This window comes from Ammodytes marinus (assembly GCF_949987685.1).
Source record: "Ammodytes marinus genome assembly, chromosome: 22".
Lineage (NCBI taxonomy): Eukaryota > Metazoa > Chordata > Actinopteri > Uranoscopiformes > Ammodytidae > Ammodytes > Ammodytes marinus.
The window spans coordinates 20,744,869-20,770,791 of NC_137226.1; the positions used below are offsets into that span (position 1 = coordinate 20,744,869).

The window sequence follows — 25,923 nt, forward strand, 5'->3', positions numbered from 1 at the left end:
CAGGTTTTACCTAATGCACGACCCATTTACTATCATACTTACACTGATTGAAACACAGTGCTTTCATCTAAGATTTGCGACTTTTTGGGGGATCCATTGCACCAAGTTCTAGATGTCCCGTGTATAATTTCCCCTGAAATTCAGCCTGTCATCCACTGTTTAGGAATGTAAAAGTCCTGTCTGAAATTCCTTTGAATCTGACTTCATACCAAGAGGTTGTCAAAGACATTAAACGTCTGCGCTTAGTTGGAGCCAAACAGCCACAGTATTTTGGAAGGAGTGTGTCTATGTTCCCACAACCCAACAGCTGGATGGTCCCACATTTTCTAAGTAATCTAACTACAGTATATGTAATAGAGAATAGTATGTATGTGTGTGTGGGTGTGTGTGTGTGTTTTGGGTGTGTGTGTGTGTGTGTCACTCCTATTCTAACCTGTCAGGAACACAGGACTGTGGTGTCCATCGCGTTGTGGGAACATACTGTATAGGGATGACCCCATTTTGGCATAGCATGTATGCATTGAAACTAATGTGTGCTAGCATGACCCGACCCAGGTATTTTTAATAATAATAATAATAATAAATTTTATTTGAGGGCGCCTTTCATAGCACTCAAGGTCACCTTACAGGGCAGAGTTTAAAAAACAAAATCAACAATCATAAAAAACACAAGAACAAGATACATTGAAACAATTTACACACGTGGGGTGAAATGGGTGGGAGACAATAAACTAGATTGAATATGTCAGTTTAAAAAGATGTGTTTTTAGACGGGACTTAAAAGTGGAGAGGGTGTCAGAGTTACGGATGTCAGATGGGAGGGTGTTCCAGAGGTGGGGGGCAGACCAGGCGGGCGGGTGGTACAATTAGTTGAATTGAAGAGGAGGACCGGAGAGTGCGGGTGGGTGTGTTGGTGTGCAGAAATTCACAGATGTATGGAGGGGCGAGGTTGTGGAGGGCCTTGAAGGTGAGGAGCAGAATCTTGAAATCGATGCGGGTTTTGACCGGGAGCCAGTGAAGCTGCTGAAGGACAGGAGTGATGTGATTAATGGAGGGGGTTCTGGTGATGATGCGAGCGGCAGAGTTCTGGACCAGTTGAAGCTTACGGATGGACTTGAGGGGGAGACCAAAGAGGAGGGAGTTACAGTAATCAATGCGGGAAGTGACCAGGATGTGAACAAGGATGGCTGTGCTATGGGTGTGAGGGATGGGCGGAGGCGGTTGATGTTGCGTAGATGGTAATAGGCAGACCTGGTGATGTTATTAATGTGAGCTTGGAATGATAGTGTGCTGTCGAGGATGACACCCAGACTCTTAACCTGAGGGGAGGGGGAGACTGAAGTGTTATCGATAGTGATGGAAAAGCTGTCAGGTTTTGTCTGGGTTAATTAAAAAATCTAAAAAACTTCTGTTTTATTGCTGTTAAGTTTTGAGAAAGTTGCAGGTGAGCCAGGTTTTTATTTCAGAGATGCAATCAGTAAGGGAAGTGGGCGGGAGAGTGGACGAGGGCTTGGTGGAGAGGTAGAGCTGGGTGTCATCAGCATAGCAGTGGAAATGAATGTCAAATTTGCAGAAGATATTGCTGAGGGGAAGGAGGTAAATGATGAAGAGTAGGGGCCCCAGGACAGAACCCTGGGGAACACCTGAGGTGACAGGGGAGGGGATGGATTTAAAAGACTTTAGTTGGACAAATTGAGTACGGCCAGAAAGATAAGAAGTGAACCAGTCAAACGGAGTGTCGGTGATGCCAATGGAGGATAGTCTGTTGAGGAGCGTGGTGTGACAGATGGTATCAAAGGCTGCACTCAGGTCCAGGAGGATGAGGATGGTGAGTAGTCCAGAATCAGCTGCCATAAGGAGGTCGTTGGTGATCTTTATAAGTGCTGTTTCAGTGCTATGGAGTGGGCGGAATCCGGACTGGAACTGTTCGTAAAGGTAATTGTCAGATAGGTGAAAATGGAGTTGGGAGGCAACTGTCTTTTCCAGGATTTTGGAGATGAAGGGCAGATTTGATATAGGACGGAAGTTGTTGGAGTTGGAGGGATCTGCATCAGGTTTTTTCAGAATTGGGGTGATGGCAGCCGTTTTGAAGAATGTAGGGACAGTTCCAGTAGTCAGAGAGGAGTGGATGATAGCAGAAATGAGAGGAACTAGGGAGGGGAGGGAGGCCTTAACCAGACGTGTGGGTAGGGGGTCAAGTTGACAGGTGGATGGCTTGGATTTCCGAATGAGTTAAGTGATTTCTGAGATAGCAGGGAGCTGGAAGGAGGAGAATGAGTGTGTGGAAGGGTGAACGTCGGCTGAGATATTGAGATGAGGGGTTGATCCAAGAAGAAGAAGGTGAATGTTTTTGATTTTATCTATGAAAAAGGACATCATGGAGTTGCAGAAGGAGGTTGTGTACAAGTGAGGGGGGAGAGAATCCTGGGGTTGGGTAATTTTTTTTAGTAGGGAAAACAGTGACTTTTAGAAAACTTTTCGAGCTTGGCCCATATTGGAAACAAAAAAGTATGCCGCCAAACTGCGTGAACAGCTGAGTTTTAATCATAGGGGGCAATGGTCTGGCAATTCTCAAACGTGCCATGTTTGTATTTCAGCCCTGTGCTCTATCACTCCTATGCTTATCACTTTAGCAAATACCCCCCAAAAGGCCACCAGCATGAATCATGTCATGTGGACCTGCATACAGCTGACCCTTCAGCTGTCAGCTGGCAGAAACTGTGTCACGTAGCGGTTAAACGATCTCTCCTTCCATTTATAAGTGACCGTTTCAGTTGACTCTGCTGTCTGGGAGTCAAGTCAATGATAGACTAAAGACGTCATGTCCATAAGTGATAAAAAAAAGAAAAAAGAAAAAAATAATATTCTCAAGGGTCAAAAGTACTTTGTGTCTAGACAGAAAACTACAAAATGTAGTCAGGTCAAGTGACTGGAGATAGATGACTTATGGTAGCCATTGGTAAACTAGTGGAAAATGATAGGAGTCCAGATCTGGGATATGTTGCCTCATGGGGGAAACAAATAAATACCCAACAACGTTCAACAAATGGCAGATCTGCACAGACCTGAGAGCAGTAAAATGTTCCACAGCGTTCAGTGGAATGTAGTCCCACAGACACAGAATATATCAGTATAAATCAAATAATCTGGCCCTAACATAAGAGAGGGAGCAGCGGAAGAAGAGATACAAAGAGAGGAAGTGAGTACAGGTACACCTATACCATGTTTGGAGGTCTCTAGCCTTCACAGCAGTCTCAATGTACGATTCAGTAATATTAATACAAATGATCGACTAATCTAGCAGCTATTTTCTCAAAATAGCGATTGATTGTTTGATTGTTCTATAAAACTTCAGACAAAAATAAAAAAATATCCATTAAAAAAACCCATACGCACAAGGGGACGTCATCAAATGTCATCTGGGTCCAATCAGCAGTCCGAAAAACCAAAAATATGGAACATTACATTTTCATATTTTAGGACCTAGAACAATCAAAAGTTTGGCATTTTTGCATTAAAAATTCAAAATCTAATGTGAAAGAAGTCACTCATAGTCAAAAGGTCCACAAACGACTATCACAAATGCTCGCCGCAATCTTACATTTAGTCCAAATGTTTTAGCATCTTTCAATTTTCTTCTGTGGAGAGAACCTGATGCAGTTCACTAAGAGACACTGTCCATTCACATTGTGTGTGGTAAACAGACACCATCCTCCTCACACCACACTGACCCCCTTTAACTGTCATAACATATGCATTCCAACACACGACACGACTCAGGCTCTAAACCTTTATAAACCATCACTTGGATACACTCTATCTCCAATACACCCAGGCACACATTTTGGACTGGAACACCTGTCCAAATGCACATATATGCACATTTGACATCGTTGGAATGTGGTCTGATATTTCTATTGGAATCCACTAGCAAGACTCCAAACAGCAGATTGCTTAGTCAGCTACGCCATGCCATGCACCAGGCCTGGCCCAACGACAGAGGAAAACCGTGTGGAAATGGACATCTGAGGAAGATATAGGCTCGCGAAAGAGTAGACAGATTTATCTTTTTCTGAAATCAAAAGAATACTCGACACAGCATCAACATTCATCAGCCAGATGATCCAGTTCACCTCATCTCAACTCCTCAAAACTGGTGGCAGGCCATAAGTCCGATGTCCAACCAGCCCCACAACTCAATAGTTTGACATATTTCCCATATGGTACAATGGTCCTCTATCCCAAAAAACAAAACCCAAGAGAGAGAGAGAGAGAGAGAGAGAGAGAGAGAGAGAGAGAGAGAGAGAGAGAGAGAGAGAGAGAGAGAGAGAGAGAGAGAGAGAGAGAGAGAGAGAGAGAGAGAGAGAGAGAGAGAGAGAGAGGGGTGTGTGGCATTATTTTAATTGTGCATACCTTGGCTTCTGCTGAAACAAATCCACATGGTTTGCGCGTCAAAGTACATTAAGATTTAAGGGTAAAAAAAATTCTATGCACACTGACACTTTTTGGCTATGAGGGTTATGAATTACCTTTGGCATCCAGTATATTTCCTATGAATCCATGGGGATACAACAGACTGTGAATATTGAAAAACCAGAAAACGTTGGCTTTTTCCCAAGCACTTTGTTAAGCCACTTTTAGAAACTATCAAAAAAACACTTTCAAGCCTAAATAGACCAGAGGTCCTTAGATTAACTTAATCAACCTAATGTATGAGTCAGCCAGCCTGGATACGAGGTAGAAGATACCAGTAGCTGGGAGCTGTTGTGACTATGAGCCAATGAATTCCAAATGAACAAGACTGTAGCTCAGCGCATCGGCGATGGTTCGATACATTGTCTGTACAAAAAATATCAAGGTGACAAGGGCCCAGTGCAGATATATACAGAACAGCATGCACAGTGGTTATCTGTCAGCTGACAACAGTTTAGGCTGTAACACTGAGATAATGAAGAACTAGAGATTGCTGGTTCCTCTGCTTCTTCTCAGCGTCTAGTATGTCATTCATGTGATCCCAAATCCACAGGGACTGGGCGGTTACCAATTTTGTTCAATCTCACTTTATAGGCACAGAGCTGTTATGATGATTGCCACTTTACATTCTGTGGTTATAAAGCCATGTCTATAGCTGTTAAGGTTATATACTGCTTTACATTCCACAATCAGGGACTCCAATTATCTTCATGAACATCTAAACCAGGATCTGGCTTCCAACATAATTTCTCTGAACCTATTTGTGCACTTCCACTTCAGTCATTGATTTCATACACAGTAAATTCCCCAGTGTTAAATATGCAGTGTCAAACTCCATTAACTCTATCTGAGTTAATATAACAACAGCTGGAGTAGAATGCCTCCTAGTGTTGGTGTCAATTTCGGTAGTTAAAAACGGGGTGTAGAAAGTACTCTATAAAGCTTTAAATAACACTATACAGTGTATTTTTAACTCTATTTTGAGTTAATTTAACTCTAAAATTTAAACACTTTGAAAAGAGTTAATTTAACTCCAATTCTGAGTGGGACCAAATACACTCGGAAATAGTGTTAAATTTAACTCTTTTAGTGTTATTTTAACACTTCAAAATTTACTGTGTACATTTCCCAGAGTTCATTTTGACAAGTCCAATGTTGAGCCTGGAATAAGGTGAAATGAGCAACACTTACTGCTGCTTCATGTTGTATACTTTGTTGAACTTAATAATAACAGTTATATTCTGTAGCCTATCTGCTCATGGGAATCCCATTCTGGCATTCTGTTAGCTGGTGTCAGGTTGGTTTTTCGCTGAATAAGGAGCATGGCTGTGAGTCACTGGCTTTGAGCAAACATGCGTATTACTCTCTAGGCCTACCTTAGCGGCAGATCAGACAGGGGAGGGATCTGAATGCGTAAAAACCACATGGCAATTATACTGATCCATGCCAGCCTCACACACCCACAGAGGACGTCACATTGAAAAAGTTCATATTACTAAATGTACTGAAGAAATATCGCTGCCTGTAGATTCAGCATAGACAAGAAAACCTAAGGATCCCCCCGGCTGTAATTTTTTACTGACTGTGAATGTGTACATAGAGAGAGAACAGATTGTGGTTGTCATAATAGACCACCACAGGAGGCAGATGGGTTTTCTTTCTAACATAATTTACTTTCAGTGATCACTGTTTTAAACTTGCATATGTGCGTGCAGAAAATCCCGGGGTTCTAAACACTACATTCAAACATAGTCTGCATGTTTCGAGAGGCTATTGGGGGGGGGGGGGGGGTGGGGGGGTAGCTGCCTGGCCCACATCTCACATCTCTGCAGCCATACAGTGATTGAGTGCAATAGTGTGTGGTGTGTGTGTATGGCTCTGTAAGTTCACAGGTTTTTTTTTCGAGGTCAGAGGGATCACAGCATTTCTTAGGTTGTATATTACAGGCTGCCAAAATAGCTTTATTACATAAGACATAATAGGGAGAGGATGTAGGCTAGGCTATGTACTCTGGGTGGGGAAAGATGGAAGAACATCGGGTTGTGGTCATGGACTGGAATTATTCTATATTTTTTTGTCTCGTGTCAGCAAATTCTACTCACACACCAAACCGAGACTTAGACTGAGATGAAGAAAAATATATACTGTACGTAGTTTGCTTTTCTTGAATCAGTTTTGACACAATAAACAACCCTAATATTCCATGGCCACAAGCCAACAATCAATATAGTCATTATTGACAAACGCTGCGGCTGGTATCCTGATTGGCCAGTGACTAGGCTACCTACCACCACCACCACCATCACAAAATCCGAGTAAGGCCTTGCTGTGTACCTACAATGGGAAAAAGAACCAAGTTTGTTAACAACTTCATTAATAGGCCAGGCAAAGTAAGGCATTTTGGGGCCAAAAATAGAATAAATTGTAAAAGAATTTTTTTCAGCTCAGATACTTTCTATGAGGTGTCCAGAACAACATACTAAAAGTCCTAAGAAATCCTAGTTGGGGAAATATGTTTAATTCTCATCAATCCGAGATGTGTGCCAATAAGGCGAGACACCAATAAATCCCAATGGGGCTATTTTTTTCCTTTACTCCTATCAAAATGAAACTTTACACAATGAAAGTATCCATGAAAATTTAAATGTTTTGTATTACAAGTTTCTTTGAAAATTTATTTTAATATGCAAATGAGCTATACACTAATCGTACACGCCCAAAATAAACCCAAATAGGCTTAATTTTTTCCTTTACTCCTACCACAATAAAACTTTACATAGTAAAAGTATACTTGAAAAGTAAAACATTTTGTATTACAAGTTTCTTTTTAAATGAATTTGAATATGCACATGAGCTCCACACGTATTGAATATCCAATCATCGTACTGCCAATGGGTGATGGCAATGCTGCTTTTAGACTGGCCTCTAACCTGAAAAACTGCCTGGCTTACCTGCCAGGGGTATAACAGGTGCCTCTCATGAATTAGATTTGTCTCTTCAAATACCACTGCACGCAATTTGATAGCACTACATCCAATCAGAACAATGTGACGTATTAAGCCCCGTTCGTTTAGCGAACAGCGGGGTTAACTGTTAAATTGAACTTTTGCGTTGGTCGGCAAAACAGAACATTCCTCTTACTTGCTAATGAAAGATTTGAGTGCCGTCTTCCAAATTGTAAAGGGTCGAGGCCCCAGAGCACCATACATAGGGCTCTGGCCCGCCCATATCAGATAGAACCAATTAAAACGCAGCTCAGGATTTCTTGACATATTTAATGAGCTTCAATGGAGAGTGCCCAGACCAACAGGCGCAGCACATTTAATTTGCCAGCGCCTAGTGGCAGGTCTGGAGTTCCAGGCTAGTGCCATTCCCTTTCCTATGCCAAATAGACGAGATGTAGAATCACAGCCTGAAATGGCATGGAGAAAGAGGAGATTGTCACACATCTTGGGACCAAGTAACTCCTTTGTCTACTTTATGCACCATATCCCTCTTGTTTTTGTTGCTTTCTTTGGTTCTGGTGCCATAAACAGCTCGTGTGCATTCAGATCAGCATGATGCAACAAGAGTACTAACAAGTCTGTGTCATCACCTACTGAGACTGTGTCTTTTGTTCTGGCAGAGGCAATGGCAGTTTGGACAATGAGCACATCTGCATCGTGCTTTGCATGGTTTGTTATACACCATTTTTATCTTACAAGTTTCTTTGAAATTGAATTTTAATATGCAAATGAGCTATACACTAATCAAATATAGGCTACCCAAAATATATCCGCATAGGCTTAATTTTTTCCTTTAAAGATCCAAGTGACTGCTGCAGATATTGCTGCGGTTGGTTGCATACACATTCAGTACTTTATGATTCCTCCTATACGTGAACCTATTGTGTATCAGCCACTGGCTCTGTTGCCAGCAGATAACAAAACATCACAGCTGGATGTTTTGTGGAAGACATCCCTACTCCTTCACTCTCAAAGGCCATCATGGTCTGGTATGATGCAGATCCTGCATCTTCTAGATGAACACCCTGGGAGAGCTTCAGTAACATTACTTCCAATGATTGATCTTGATCCCAGTGATGAATCCTGCATATACTCAACATTGAGGTTTGTGGCAACTCAAGCTCTGCAGTATGATGTGACCCCTGTTCTGACGTTCGACCAACCCCTTCTGGAAAGCCTTGACCATTATAAGTTAACTTCTAATACAAATGTTTTACTTTTCATGTAGACTTTCATTGTGTAAAGTTTAATGTGGTAGGAGTAAAGGTAAAAATGAAGCCTATGCAGATATATTTTGGGTAGCCTATATTTGATTAGTGCATAGCTCATTTGCATATTAAAATTCATTTTCAAAGAAACTTGTAAGACAAAAAATGGTGTATCACAAACCATGCAAAGCGCGATGCAGATGTGCTCATTGTCCAAACTGCCATTGCCTCTGCCAGAACAAAATACACAGTCTCAGTAGGTGATGATGACACAGACTTGTTAGTAGGCTACTCTTGTTGCATCATACTGATCTGAATGCACACAAGCTGTTTATGGCACAAGAACCAAATAAATTAATGTATAGCTGTCCCCAGACAAATGTGCAACATCACATCTCTCTTCCTGAGATCCTCTGAGATTGTCTTTCCCTTTTGGCATGTCTGACCTGTATGGGTTCACTTTGGTGAGCCTAAACTGACCTGGTTTTATCTCTGTTTTATCTGGTGCCGCCCAATTACTTCCCTAAAGATCTCTCATTACATTGGTCCATTTCATCACTCAATTTGGCCCACCTGATTGTGTTTACCTGCTCCATTTAAGCAATGCAGCTCAGGGTTCACAAACTTTTGCACATACAAAAGTTGTCAAATAATTAATTTTTTATCAGTTTTAACAATTGATTTCCGGTAAAGAAAAATGTGGAATTGATAAACAAAAATCTGTTATTTCATATAAAAAATACTGGTATTGATAAGAATTAATTAATGATAGTCAAAATAAATAAAATTCCAAAAGGCGAGTTAATTGGTCCCAAGGTGTGTGACAATCTCCTCTTTCACTATGCCATTTCAGGCTGTGATTCTACGTCTCGTCTATTTGGCATTGGAAAGGGAATGGCACTGAAAAAAGTAAAAAATGACACTAGCTAGGGAGGGGGGGGGGGGGGGGGATCTAATTCATGAGAGGCACCTGTTATAAGTAAGCCAGGCAGTTTTTCAGGTTAGAGCCCAGTCTAAAAGCAGCATCGCCATCACCCATTGGCAGTACGATGATTGGATATTCAATAAGTGTGGAGCTCATGTGCATATTCAAATTCATTTAAAAAGAAACTTGTAATACAAAATGTTTTACTTTTCAAGTATACTTTTACTATGTAAAGTTTTATTGTGGTAGGAGTAAAGGAAAAAATTAAGCCTATTTGGGTTTATTTTGGGCGTGTACGATTAGTGTATAGCTCATTTGCATATTAAAATACATTTTCAAAGAAACTTGTAATACAAAACATTTAAATTTTCATGGATACTTTCATTGTGTAAAGTTTCATTTTGATAGGACTAAAGGAAAAAAATAGCCCCATTGGGATTTATTGGTGTCTCGCCTTATTGGCACACATCTCGGATTGATGAGAATTAAACATATTTCCCCAACTAGGATTTCTTAGGACTTTTAGTATGTTGTTCTGGACACCTCATAGAAATTATCTGAGCTGAAAAAAATTCTTTTACAATTTATTCTATGAAAAACGCTATTTTGCCTGGACTATAACTCTAAAAGTTGAATTATTCTCTCTTTGACACGTTTTTTGATTGAAATAAATGTGAAGAGGGAGTAAACAAACAACAGTGGAAAGAATAAATAGGTTTTTAGCAGCTGTTGTTAGCCTACTGACTAGCGCTATAGCTGTGACTTTGTAAAGATGAGATCAGAGGTAATTAAAATATTGTACAAGAAGTAGCTTGACTAATTTTACAAGATTAAAAGTAAATCAATACATAACACGTAATGATAGCCATTTAATATAGTGTTTTATTGCTGAGCTACCTATACAAGTGCAGCTAACTTTTCCGAAGAACAGTCACTCAAATAGAAGAGTATCATCAGCCTACTCATCTTACTCTTTAAATAGTGCATCTGTGTAAGTGTGGGGGTGTGTCTCTTAACTTCAGAGTAGATATTTACCCAGAGGAAACTTATCTGTGGAAAAGCTGCCGGCAGGGTGTGCGGTGACATCACACAATCTGCAGTCTCCATAAGGCAAAGATAAACGTGACTCCACACCACGCTCCACACACACACACACACACACACACACACACACACACACACACACACACACACACACACACACACACACACACACACACACACATCCATATCCTTAGCCTCCTACACACGCGCAGACAAACTCACACAGAGAATGCAGTGCCGTAAAAATGTATTATCTATAATAATATTATCTATAGCCAACATGCAACTAATAAATCACCTACACTCAGTCTCTTTCCCTTTTTCTTTCACACACACACACACACACACACACACACACACACACACACACACACACACACACACACACACACACACACACACACACACACACACACACACACTCACCTCCTCCTGCCCTGTCTGCCAGCAGCATACGTGCAGTCTCACACATAGTCTCCTCACATGGCCACAGCCTTTTCCCCAGGCCAGCCAGTCATTTCCACCTGGATTATTGGATTCTCTGCTATTCTCTCTATGGTGAAAGCTCATATACACGTGCCGTTATACAGTGTTATCATCAATTCAGTAAAAAAACGGTTAATATAGTTAATAGCACCAATTAAAACGAGTTTTAAACTTTTTACGACAACACACCATTTAACCTGTTTTTCTCGCTTTCTCTTCAGTGTTCCCACGGCTCCTCGAGACGTCTTAAAAGGAAAAAATCCAGTTAATTTAGGTCTCATAAATTCTCTTTTATTGACCATACATTTTCTCAATTTGCTTTAAGGCTGATGGGAACATGGTCGCACACTGGCCTGCAGTAAAACCTTCAGTAGTATGTATTTGTGTGCTAAGCATTAGCCAATGAGAGCCTGCCCTAATAACAGAGGTTTTTTATCAGAGGTTTTTTCTATTCAACTTTTTGTATATTAAGTGGTCTTAAATTCTAAATTACATGAATAGTTTTTCAATCATATAAATATATCGAGGTCTTAAAAACAAACATTGAATTTGACTTTGAAAGTGGTGCAAAAAACTCAGACCTTTGTTTAACTCGCACGACTTGGTCTGCAACAAAATAAATATATGAGAAGTGCGGGGGCAGTCACCTGGCATGATATCACACGTTGGGTGTGGTCAAGGGTGCAGCAGAGCACACTTCTCACCACACACACATATCAGGGATGCCGGTTACAGTCATTAAAATAAAATACAAATTCATATGGCTGCAACATTTAGAACACAGGTGAGTTGTAGTGTGGCTACTGAACTGAAAGTAACGGTAAATCGAATGTGTCAGTGAAGATTTTTTCGCAAGACCACAACAATGACTGTCTGATAAGTGATGGTGCACGGCTAGAAGGTCCAGGTGTTGACAGCATTTAAGAAGGGCAGTACAATAAATGTTAAAAGAAGTTTCATTTACATGTCATACAGATATTACGTATGCGTATATGATTATAATATATATACTACAAGTATATATTTGGATGCAGATAATACGGTATTTTATGCATGCCATGTCTAAGTTACACTTTTCCTCAAGCAATCTTCAGGCACATCCGCAGAACCTTAAAGTATAGTACTGTGATCAGATAAACATGTTTCATTTTTCAGTACCCTTAATTGAATAATGCCATAGATACACACACTCATATGATGGTACAGTAATGGAAGGCTTTTTTTAACCTGAGAATGTGGTCAGATTTGCCTCACCTTTAAACCACCAGTAGAACTCCTGGCACGGAAAGCTAACGATGAAATGGGATTTTCTTGTATCAGAATAAGAACAGGAAAGTCACTGTACGCATTCATCCCTCATGTCTGTGCTTGACTGCAGAGACACCCTGTACTCTGATGTTGCTCATTGCACCTTAAAACGGCTTGTTGCGGTTTTATGACTGAACCCTGCATTGTATTACTGGAGATGTTACTCACCACCACCACTGTGTATGATAGCATGCAGAGCTAACACAACAACAACTTTCAAATGTAAAATTTCCAGTTCATCAGACATGATCACGTTCATTTTAGGATATATTTTTTTAGAGACATTTGTGATTCCCTGAAGAAAGACAAGACTGGTTGAAGCAACTTTGATGCATGATTTTTGAGTCCTCATCACGGTGCTTCCAGATCCCATATGAAGCAGCGATGCTAGGAGGCTATTTCCCCAGGCTATATGATTTTCTGTATCACAGGCAGATGATCATAAAATTTAAATATTTGTCATACGTCAGGACCCTTAATGCGAGACACTGCAGATAAATAATGTACAAGTTTTTACTTATAGATAGCATCATGGAAATGTCGCAGTTGACATAAAATAACTGACTTTCAAACAATTATTTTTTGTATGACTTTTTGTTATTCTAAATTAATGTTTGAAAAGATATAAGCTAATTTGGCAATATCTAACTAAATATGCGCAAATTTGCTTCTCTTTTAAAACCAAAAATCTAGATGTTGGATGAAGCCAGTGTTATCAACATATTAGTGTCCGAAGTTTTTTCAGAAGAGATTTTGGATAGCCTACAGCCTTTTTTTCCATTTTATAAATCAAAAGATTCTATGTAAAGATCTTCAAAATGCATTCATCGGCATCTTTTGAAAACAAAATGTATCATGAATCAGACAATTAGTAACAGGATGAGAACAAATCCTTCTGCGGTGACCTTCAGGAAAGAATGTACGGTGAGTGCTTTAGAAGTTGAGATTTTTGGTTTTGATCATTTCAAGAAAAAGAATGATGAGATAATGGCCATTAAATATGGTTGTTTTGGCGACATCAGTCAAATAAACACCTAAATGTACATTCTAGGCTGTTTATGTGTAGTATTAGAGAAGAAATTCTATGGAAGCATAATACCCCAAAAATATGAAATTGACCAGTGCTTGAAAAAACAATGTTATGCCTACAGTGTCTCACCTTAAGACCGAACCTGAACCTCTGGCCTGGGGCATAGAACAGGTAGGGAGGAGGAGAAGGGCTCTGGCATCCAGCCAGCATCAAACAAATGCACAACAACTTGAACTTGAACTCTGACGTCACAATGACGAAAAGCTTCACACACACCGCCTTTGATAGGCTCCCAATGTACAAACAAAAAAAACTTTCAAAAGATTCCAAGAGGCCTCAAACTAAAGGGAGTGATACTTTAAATTCCCTCTCTCTTTGCACGCACACACACGCACGCGCACGCGCACACACACACACACACACACACACACGTTACTTGAACCAGTTTGATTATGACTCACCACACTAATTACATCATGCCAATTATAGTAAGCATAATAGGAGAGAACAACCCTAACAACTAATAAACAATAATTAATCTAATTATACGACTAGGAATAGTACAGTATTTGCCATTCAACATATCATTTGTAGCTAAGAGCACAACCGTCACATGCTGTTTGCAGTGCAAACAGAGAAGCATATTAGCATCATCAGGTGGTTGGAATTGTTAAAGGCATGAAGGAAAATGCCTAATCTGTGACGTCAGACAAGATGAATATCTTAAACAGAAATTAGCACGTCGGATTGACAGACTCCCAGTGTTGGCTTGAGTCTGGTATTTAAAGGTGCACTATGCAGTTTCAGTTTCAGGGAGAGTTGGTAGTTTAGTGTACATATAAACTACATATTGTCTTTACACGTAATTATAGTATTGAATAATTCTATCATCATAAATCAAACTAACTGTGAGCCCCTGCTGTTGTGAACATCAAAAGTGTACAAGAAACTTTATATGTAGTTTTTTATCTTCACTTTAACTTAATTTTCATTCAAATCAAGTCAATGTGATAGTGATTTTAAAACTCCCAACCCCTCAGAGATTGGACCGTTGAAACCACACAGGCTCCACTGAGATTCTTGACTGTTTCTCTGGCGCTCCCCAGTGGAGCACCACTGAAAGTGAAGTAGATCTTAGAAGATACTTATAGGCCTTTCACACCAAAATGAACCAAGAGTCAGTTCCAGGCTGGTGTTGGGGTCAGTTCAAAACTGGTTACAGCCGTATCCCAGTTATGAACCGGTTGGTTTCACATCGACCGGAGACAGCCATGGAGCCGGCAAGAGAGCAACGTCATGACGTCACTGTAAACGTGTGTGTACGTCACCCGACGCCGCTGCTCTTGTGGCTAACGCTAAAGCTACCGCTAGCTTTAAGCACAACAACAGCGGCGAATACGTCTTATTTTTACACTTGTTGGCTCTCGCTTTGCTTTCTTAAGCAAACAGGACCCATACAGCGTATTCTCGCCGGTCAATTTGATCGCTACGTTCGGTAATTATGTTATGTTTTTAAATATGGCGGGCATGAGGTTTGAGTTGCTCTGGTTGGTCAGGATAATCCCTCCCCCAACCGTTCGCGCAAGCAGTTCTTATCAAACCCTGCTCAATCCTGGGGTATGAGTTCCCCCGGTTTTTACGGCCCGGAGCAGGCTCTCTGGCGGTGTGAAACCAAAACACTGGCTCTAACTCCGAACAAGCCCAGAACTAGCTCCGATTTTGCGGCGGTGTGAAAGGCCTATTAGTGATTCTAGCCTTGCAGTATGCACATTTATAGTTTACAAGTATTTACCGGTTTACTTTAGAACTGCTGACTTCTACAGGTTAGAAAACCTAGGGGTGAAAGCATCTGTATAAAGGCTAATTGTTCATCTTTCTGCAGTAAGTAGAAACATACAAAAAATTCAAATATCTATTCTAGATATCTATTATATACACAATACATCTACTCCTTCAGTCAGTCTTATTTATTTAATAAAACAGTTTATTTTTTTACAGGGAAAGCCAGGATTAAAATATAATTGCACAAGATTTGGCAAGTAGCTAATGTGCATCTGTAGTCCCTGCATGCAGGCTAATAAAACAATACGGAATAAATTAAAATCAATATTTCACAATCACTAGAAAACTAAATAATATGAATGCATGCCAAAAACAAAATAACTATAAATAGACCACTACAATGCAAATAATCCTACAACACACTATATTCCCTGTAAATAAATATCTTCATCTCAACAACAAAAAAAATTCGACATAAGTTCCAGTAATCATTGTTGTTGGCACGTATGTTCCGACTTGAGCCAAGACTTGAGGCTAGTTTTAAATATAGCAAAAGTTAGTTTTGAGTTTCTAATATCTGTAGGGATTGAATTCCACTTTCTAACTGTTCCAATTTAGAAGGCTGATTGACCAAGAGATGTCTTTCTGAACTACGGTGTCCAGTCACCCCTAGATCGATGCTCAACATGACAGATAAGGGGAAATCATAGCATAAACAACTGAAAGTCTCGCAGCAGATGAAAACAAATGGTGCATTAAGCTCTTTGAAATTATTCAAATGAAAACAAACCGTCTTGATGACCTGACGAGCACACTTCTTAAAAGACAAACTTCCATCAATAATACCTACATATTTAAAATGAGTTGCACATGCAATAACTTCAACATTGTATTGTATGTCAGGACTAACTGAGTTGTTCCTACTAACCACGAAATACATGCAAACTGTTTTGATTACATTCTGTTTCAACTTTCAAGCGTGACTCAACCAATCTGTTATCATGGTCATTGCAGCAGTCAGTTTGGATGCAACAAGTTCTTTGTTTACCCTTGGGGGACACCTATTGGACAACTAACAGAAGTGCAGACCTTGTCACCCACTCTCTCTCTCTCTCTCTCTCTCTCTCTCTCTCTCTCTCTCTCTCTCGACATCCTTTGATTTGTTCAACAAAAAAAAACAATCCTCGTATCACAATGACTGAATTGTTTCCTGTCGTCAGAAGGGGTGAGAGCTGGATGAGCAGGTATCAGGATCCAGAGTCACATCCATTGCATGCTGCAGGGCACTCTTTAGCTCAGCATCAGCACACAGCTTCCTGTCCTCACAGTCCTCTTCATATGAAGACCTTCATCAGCTCAGAGATATCCTTTACCAGCTCTTTTGTTCTGTTTTCTTCTTTACTGAGATTCAATGACTCTTTGATCTTCTAAAATCCTCAGTCGCCTCTCCTGGATCTACTGCTAAACGTCAGCCTTGGTCTGAAGAAGTTTCTGAACTGACACACACACATTACAGAACAGCTCCAGAGCACTTTCATACTTCTTCCACATCCTCTCGTCAAGGTTCTCCACAGGATCCACCAGCTCATGTCTTCTCAGGCCTGGGAATCTTTGATGAGGTTCCAGGTGAGTCTCACAGTAGGAGGTCAGACACACCAGGCAGGATTTCAGGGCCTTCACTTTGGATCCAATGCAGACATCACAGAAAACTTCTTCTGCGTTGGCACATTTTTGCTCTGAGCTGCTGCTGGCTTTCTTTTGAACAGACGGTCTGAACTGAGCAGCCATCTCAGATATGAAGGTGTTGACCCGCAGCTTAGGTCTTCTGTCAAACTGCTCTTTACACATGGGACACTGCCACTGGACATTTCTATCCCAGTGTTCTGTGATGCAGGACATGCAGAAGTTGTGTCCACAAGGTATGGTGACTGGATCAGTGAACACATCCAGACAGATGGAACACAGAAACTGATCTTCAGAGAGGAGGCTGCTGGCTGCTGCCATGTCTATGAACAAAAGTAAAAGTGTAGATAAATACATTAAAATTACTTACAATATTACAACGTCAGCCAAAGTCCTATTGAAACAGGTGGTTATGTTTCACATCGCTGAAAGGTTCAATGTAGGACTTGCCAATAATTCAGTGTTATAGTAGATTGTCTTTAAAGATGACACCTCACACCTCACAAAGCCTTCTTCGCATTGTAGTCCTGTATTTCATGGGCGTATGTTTGTTTCAAAATTCATCCAAAAATCCTGTATCAATAATTTGTGCTTTTTGAGCATACATTTTTATTTTTATTTATTTATATATTTATATTATATGGTCGAAATGTCTTTATTTTTGTAAAGGAAAACACATTTAGGTACCTGGTGGCAGTGTTAATTTCGTAGACTAAGACTATGACGAAAAATATTCGTCTACGAACCTTTTTCACGGACGTAAACTAAATAAAAACTAAATAAAAAGGCAGATGTGATGACGAAGACTGAGACTAATTTAACTGACACTATAGTCTACGAATAGGAACTAGACGAAACTGTTAGGGTGGGACGAATGGAGAAGAGATCCAATCAGAACTACTCTTTTTGTGGGACAAGTTGGGAAGAAATCCAATCAGTGCAAAGCAGCGAATTCAACCCTGTGTAGGTGAAAATCGACGGGAGACCGCGCAGGTGTGAGCGGGTGGAGTGAGCCGCTGTGCTGAAAAACTCTGCGGTATGATGGACAAAAATGATAGTCAGGGATATCCTGCCCGTTAACGATGTCTAGGGGAACGGCTAAGTTCCGCGATCTATTTGTAGTAGGCTCTGTCTCGAGTTTGAATACACAGAGCCATGTGAAACTGCCGCCTCCGTCCGTTAGTTTCTGTTTTTAAGTTACAATCAACTCCGACGCATGGACAGCGTTCAATTAAAACCTCTAATTGTATTATCTAAAAGGCTTTGATGCAAAAGAAGTCCGAACACACACAGCGGCAGCAGTGTTGCTTAAAGGAAGGCGCAGTTGCTCAAATTTATCAGCACCTCAACTGCGTGCTGCTGCCCAGGGGCGGCCTTAACGATCTCGGGGCCCGTTTCAAGACCTAGTGTGGGGCCCCCCACTTTTTAAAAATATTTTCTTTATTTTATTTTTTTTTATAAATAATGCTCCCCGCAAAAAGAAAAAAGATTGTGGAATCCAGTTGGTTCATAGACAGATCATGAGATAATGGAACCCCGGGCACAGGCTCTTAAAGCCCCCCCCTCCCCCCTATCCAGTCAGGTACACTGATTTTATGTGAGATTATTACTAATGAAATAGAATGTTTTGTATTACAACCATTAAATCTGTGTCTGTATTGCATATTCAAACCTTAATACCATTCAATGAAGAAAAACACTTAGTCGACGAAGTCCGCTGTAGATTTAGTCAAACTAAAATCTGCTTATATTTAGTAGACTAGACTAGACTAAGACTAAAATATTTTAGATGACTAGAATAGGACTAAGACTAAATGGTGTGATATTCAAAAGACTAAGACTAAATCAGAATTTGCTGCCAAAATTAACACTGCCTGGTGGCTCTCAGGTATTCTGTATTGCGTTCAAATATTTATTTTCCTGTATTGTTTGATTTGATTCAATATGTTTCGAACATGTAAATAAGAAGCAAAAAGGTCATACAGAAAACCACAATATTACACAAAAAAAGAAAGCACAATGCAGTCCTAGATTGTCTAACACGTAATCATTTGGATTACATATCCCGTAAAGGAAGGGAAGACCTTTTATTAATCCCACCCCATAAGTCATTGTTGATACATTATCTAGCTTCCCTATACTTTATATAAACCCCACAATAATACTAATTATTTACCTAAGCTTACTTAATATAAAGTTGAATTGTTCAAAACTTTCTGCTCATTCAAAAATCAAAACATATTATACGTGTTTTAGGATGTTTCCTTTTTTTTCTTTTTTAGGAATCATGTACATCAACAATGGTAAAAATACCAGATGTAATAAAAACATAGGATTACATTAAGGATAAAATAAACAAATATAAACAGAAAATCTGTCAAAATAAAAAAATAAAGATAAAATATTAGTCAACAACAAATCTATTAGAGAATGAGACCTTTCTTAAAGCCAATAGGCTCCAAAGTTTGAATGTGAAAGCTATGACAGTCAAAATCACATCTTTATCTCTAACATACACGATTAGGCGACTCTTACACCATATTATGCGTTTGAAAATAAAACAATATTAATATCAGTGTATTATTGAAAAAGCATTGTTAGACAGTTATTAAAAAAGACAATATGTTTGGCTGTCGAACTATATATCAGCTGTACTCACTGGCTGTGCTCTGAGAATATGTTGTGCTGCCTACATGAAGGCCTGAAGTTGTTTATCTGTTGAGCGAGAGCGAGAGAGAGAGAGAGAGAGAGAGAGAGAGAGAAAGAGACAGACCCTTATCTGTTCTGCATTGTGTTGACGCTCTCAGTTCCTTTCTGTTTCACTTCACTGTCGAGAGCATGTGACTGTGTGACATGTGGTATTATAACAGCTGTAATGCAAATGTGTGACTGTGTTGGCGATATTGTTCCTTCAGCATGTCACTCAATATAACTAGAATACTATAGCAACAGAATGGAAGTATCACGACCCTATAAAGTGTGACACTGCGTAGTAATTTTGTTTCACAGGAATTGAAGAATTTGGTTGAGCTGAAAGTCTGCGGTTCCAACAGAGAAAGAGACTGGACAACAAAATATAGTTTACACAGTTCTGAATCAGGGGCGGAGTTTTTTATTTTATTTTATAGATTAAATAAAAACTTATTGTCAAATAATTTTCTTATTTTTTTAAGGAATAATACTTTTAATTTAAAAAAAATAGATTTATCTTCTAAAGCTTCCAGTTCATGTGACCCGGTGTCTCCAAATGATTCGTTAAAATAGTACTCAGTCTCTCTCTGCACGAGCACACACACACACACACATACACACACACACAGCACATGTGACCTTAAACCCAGATCGCTAGATGAATATTTGAACCAGTTTGACTATGACTCACCACTCTATAATTGGAACATCGTTCCAATTATAGTAAACATAATAGGAGAGAACCTGCCCCACAACTAATAAAACATAATAGATTTAATTATATACGACTAGGATTAGTATAGTTTTTCCCATTCAATATATCATGTGTAGCTCCGAGCACATGCCAGTCATAATAGAGAAGCATATTAGCGTCTTTGAAATGTAATTAGTTTCAGGTAAATGAATTGTTGTCTTCTCAAGTATGACATGAAACAGGGTGAACTTCTTGAAGAGAAAGTAATGGGCCGGCTCCACAGTCTCCCACAGTGTCTGCTTGAGTTTGGTATGTAGGACTGAAAAGGGAAAACAAAAATCCATACACAAGCAATGAGTGCACACAATATTGTATTCTCCACTGATGATGGATGGGACACTGACTTCATACACTCAACTTTAGTTATGAGGCTATATTATTTATATTCAGTAGTTTAAAAGAAAAAGAAAACAACTCATAAAGTAAAACACATAATTGTCTCTGATTCATTTGTAGAGGTCGTTCAATACATTAACAACAAGAGTTGTATACCAGTATATAGGTATATACAGTATATGAATAAAAATCCAAAATACTGAAATATTCTAATTAACAGTCCAATGTGGCCTCAAATTAAATGATCATAATGAGAAAGAAAGAAATGTGAAAACAAACAAGAAATCATGGAAGTTTTGAAATCATGAGATTAATTCAAATCAAACTCACTGTTACTAAATGTTATTTATTTCACCTTAAGTCTTTAAATTATTGGCTTATCGACATACTTTCTATTCAATCTCTCTGTATACTAACATGTTTATGATGTCATTTTAGATCAGAGGAATCGCAGAATTCGGCTGTACTCCAACAAAGAAAGAGACCGTACAATAAAATGTGGTGTACACAATTCTGAATCAGGAGAAGAGTTTTTTCATTTTCCCCAATTATATACAAAACTTAATGTCAAATTGTTTGGAAGGTGCAGTGATTTTGAAAGCCCTAAATCCTCAGAGACGGCACCATTCAGAATAACACACACTGAGGATCTTGACCGTTTCTCTGGCGCCCCGCAGTGGAGCATGACTATAAGTGAAGTAAACCTTAGAAGATACTTTTAGTCTTGCAGTGTAGACATTTTACAAGGATTCACTGGTTACTTTGGAATTGTTCATTCTACATGCAAGAAAACCTACTCGGAAAAAAAAATGTAGATAGGCTAATTGTTCATTTTTCTGCAGTACTGAGAGATATAAAAATGAAAAACGCAAAACCCATCTGAATCTGAACAAACTAGTTGAGTCATTTTGGGGCATTTATGTGACAGAGAGCCCCCTTTTCATAAGTCTATTCGGCGTGATCGGATGAACAGATGATTAGGGGAGCTGAGTTTTTACCACCATTATTGTTAAAGGGATCAAAATATGGGTGGAGTGGTTCCCCATTGAATGTACAGCCCTTAAAGGAGTAGATCAGAGCTACTGCATCTACGTCATAGAAGGAGACCAGACCCTCCTCATAGTCCACAAACACCCCCACCTTTTGAGGCTGGGTATTCAGAGAGAGATGGATAAAAGGGTCCCCAAGAGCTGTGTACTCATTTCCATTCCTCAAGCATAGAGCCCATTTTCCTTTGAATGGGAAGATGGTGCTTTTTGCATTGATAGGCTCTCTGGCAACTCCTAAAGTCCAGTCAGTCTTCTCTTTAACTTGAACTTCATAGTAAAATCTGCCTGAATGGAAACTATTTTTTCCTAAGACATATAATGCGGAAAATCTCTTTGGGTTATCTAGAAGATTCTGCTGTATATCACCATGACTGACTTGCTTCCCGTCATCAGATAGGATGAGAAGGGGATTTGCAGTTTCAGGATCCAGAGTCACATCCACTGTGTACTGCCTGGCCCTCTTCAGCTCAACATCAGCACACAGCTTCTTCATCTCTTCACTGAGTGTCTCCTCCAGCTGAGCCACAGCTCTCCTCACAGTCCCCTCATATGAAGAGTGAACTCTCACCTCTGTCCAGTCCTTGGTGGGTGGAGAGGGGATCATGGATGGGAAGCTTTGGAGGAGATGGAGGTGGTTATCAGACTGTAAGACCTTCTCCAGCTCAAAGCTTCTCTTCATCAGCTCAGAGATCTCCTCTTCCATCTCTTGGATGAAGCCTTCAGCCTGTTTCTGTGTTGTTTTCTGCTTCTCCTCAATCATCTCAGTGAGCTGAGCCAGATGTTTCTCCACAGACCGGATCAGAGCCCTGAAGACCTGCTCACAGTCTGCTGTCTCTCTGTCGGCATCTTCCTTGCTGAGCTTCACAGAGTCCTTGATCTGCTGGATCTTCAGTCGTCTCTCCTGGATCTTCTGCTGAACTTCAGCCTCTGTCTTTCCCAGCTCGGCCTTCTTTCCTTCATATTCTTCTTCCAAAGGAACAATGTAATGAAGCTTATGATCTGACTCAGTGCAGAACTGACACACACACTTCTGGTCAGTTCTACAGTACACCTCCAGAGGTCTCTCGTGCTTCTTACACATCCTGTCTTCCAGGTTCTCCACAGGATTGATCAGTTTATGTCTTTTCAAGCCTGGGATTCTGTGATGAGGCTCCAGGTGAATCTCACAGTAGGAGGTCAGACACACCAGGCAGGACTTCAGGGCTTTCACTTTGGTTTCAGTGCAGACGTCACAGAGAACTTCGTCTGCATTGGCACATTGTACCTCTGAGCTGCTGGTTTTCTTATGAACAGACCGTCTGAACTGAGTGGACAGGTCAGATATGAAGGTGTTGACCCGCAGTTTAGGTCTTTTGTCAAACTGCTCTTTACACATGGGACACTGCCACTGGACATTTCTATCCCAGTGTTCTGTGATGCAGGACATGCAGAAGTTGTGTCCACAAGGTATGGTGACTGGATCAGTGAACACATCCAGACAGATGGAACACAGAAACTGATCTTCAGAGAGGAGGCTGCTGGCTGCTGCCATGTCTACAAGCAAAAGAAAAAGTGTAGATAAATACATTAAAATGACTTACAATATTACAACGTCAGCCAAAGTCCTATTGAAACAGGTGGTTATGTTTCACATAGCTGAAACATTTTAAGTAGGACCGGCTAATGATTCAGTATTATTATACAATGTGAAATACAGTGTGTCACCTCACAAAGCCCTGGCAGAAAAACAAGCAATTCGACCCTTTTGGCTTTGTAGTCCTGTAGTGTGAGCATTGCCTCTTCTCCCTATGATAACTGTGAATAGTACAATAAAAATCATCAGCTGTACTCACTGGTTTTGTTCAAAGGCCTGAAGTTGTTTGTCTATTGAGAGAGAGAGACAGAGAGACTTGTCTGGACTTCAGTATGCTGTCGCTCTCAGTTCCTTTCAGTTTCACTTACTGTAAAAGCATGTGACTGTGTGACACACCTCCCTTCTCAGTGTGTATACACCTCTTCATACGGGGCAAAGCGTTATCTTTTATTACAGGTTACAGTTGAACTACATGACATTTACAAGCTCACTTGAAATGCACTTGAAATGCCACTTGAAATGCCACATTTGATTGGACACTTGTGGTTAGACAGCCCAAATGCACAATGAAAGTGGAGCTATGACAGTTAATGCATGCTAAGAACTCCTTTGCTCATAGATCACAACGTCTTTACTGCAACATTGTGGTTGATTTTCTTAATGAAAAGTAGTGAAATTATCTATCTATTAAACTAGCAACAGAATTATACTATCACAACCCTTTCAAAGTGTGACACTGTTGTGTGGAAGGAAACATAATTTTGATGGTGCTTACATGTACGCATCTTTGTTTCATATGTTTTGTCAATGGTGTATTTTGTGTAGATTTGAAAACTGCTTGGCAACTTGCTCAAGTTAAAATACTGCATTTTATCCAGATATAATACAACTCACTTTTTGCTGACTTGATTTTCACTGATATACATATTGTGCAACTCTGGCAAGTTTCAACACTGCCACTTCATAAAATAACCTAGTATCAATGAATGGAAGCCTTCAACTACCTGGTAAGAGAGTATTTAAGAGACAATCAAGCATGGGAAACCCTACAGCATGGTTTACAAAAGCTGTTGTTGTAATGTTAAGTCTTAATTTATGTTAGAAAAGGCTAAAAGGAGGTTGATGGGAATGTCATTAGTTTTCATTAAAGTTACAGATTTACGTGATACATACAGTATATTATTTTACATTATTTAGGTCTGTAATTTATCAGTATAGCAAATATCAGCACCATATCCTTATTGGTTAAATGACAAAGTTACTCTCTCTTTCAAAGTGTTCAATGCAAATCATTTAAGTAAAAATTAGAAAATTAGACAATTGCATTTGTGAAATTTTATTTTAAGATTAGCAAAAAACAAAAAAACACAACAGGCCATAAACATCTTGTCACTGTTCTAATATATATATTATAATATATATCTAATATCTTCACAGGTCTCTGTCTGCTAACAGATTAGTCGCATTTTGTGTTATAAGCATACATGGAACAGCCAACACTGTTTCTCATTCAATATTCACAAGAATGTTTCATTTTCATTCAAGAACATTCCCCAGCATTAAATTAACTTTATCTCTCCATTTATGTTCAAGGAAGTCCTGCTTGATGCGCCCTCTCCCTGTGGCTTGGACACAGTACATTCTGAAGACCTCAGCTGTCCTTCTCTGGTCGTACTAAGGAGAACTTTCTAGAGGGGTCTGGGATGAACCACTTTTCCCACAGATCCAAGTGCACAGCAGGGTAGTTCCATGGTTTGAATGTGCCGTTCCAGTGCAGCAGCTGCGCCTCCTGTAGGAAGCTGTCTGAATAGCGGACATCTGGACTCCAGCCTGCACACAAAGATGATGGTGCTACAAATAAGGCTTTTCTATGTCTGTAAATATAGTTAACAATTCCACTCCCCATTACTGTATTAATTTACATTATTACTGTACATTTTATTACTCGCTTCGCTATTAGAATTTTATGTGAGTATTTTAGTTTTGTTAAAGTGTTTTAGTTTAGTTTAGTTGCATTTTCCGTTTGGTGATTAAAGATACACTATTTCAGTAAAATAGCAAGAAATTCATACACATCAAGTTGTACTAAGCCTTGTTGTTAACAGCTGTCTCATCTGTTCTATACTCCACAAAAGGACAAAATTGTTTTCTTTTCTTCTTAATTTGTTAAATGAATAACCGAGTTGACAATCTTTGATACTGGTGTACCATTTAGGAAAGAATAGTGAAATGTATCTGTAGTTGGAAAGGAGTGATGGTCTTACCCAGGTGTCTGACGTGCCACAGTGGGTCCAGTGATGTGTATTTGTTCTGCCTGGTGGAGACAGGGAGAAAGGTGTTTCTGATCAGAAAAAAATCAAAAAATCTTCCTTGTTATGTTTATTGGAATCTTGTAACCTCACAACCTTAAACCAGAGAGCCAGCTGAAGGAGGTCCCAGGAAATGTTCATTGTGAAATACATGATCTTACTCTGAATGAGAATCTCCAATGAGGCACTGAAAATTACATGTAGTTTGTCTATGTTTTGCATTCACAAAATACTCCCACTTCAGTAACTGTGGAAGTCCTAAGAAAG

At 39.7% G+C, this 25,923-nt stretch overlaps 1 protein-coding gene across 1 annotated transcript; it reads right to left on the reverse strand.

Moving 5' to 3' along the window:
• Positions 1 to 21,673: 21,673 nt before the first annotated feature.
• LOC307268442 (zinc finger protein RFP-like) lies at positions 21,674 to 23,673 on the reverse strand (the record flags this gene model as incomplete). The annotated part of the gene is made up of 2 exons (XM_080051073.1): positions 23,607 to 23,673; positions 21,674 to 23,307 (listed from the first exon to the last, which is right to left on the reverse strand). The coding sequence occupies exon 2, from the start codon at positions 23,303 to 23,305 to the stop codon at positions 21,674 to 21,676; it is 1,632 nt and encodes a 543-aa protein (XP_079907199.1). The 5' UTR covers positions 23,306 to 23,307; positions 23,607 to 23,673.
• Between the last annotated feature and the right edge of the window lie 2,250 nt (positions 23,674 to 25,923).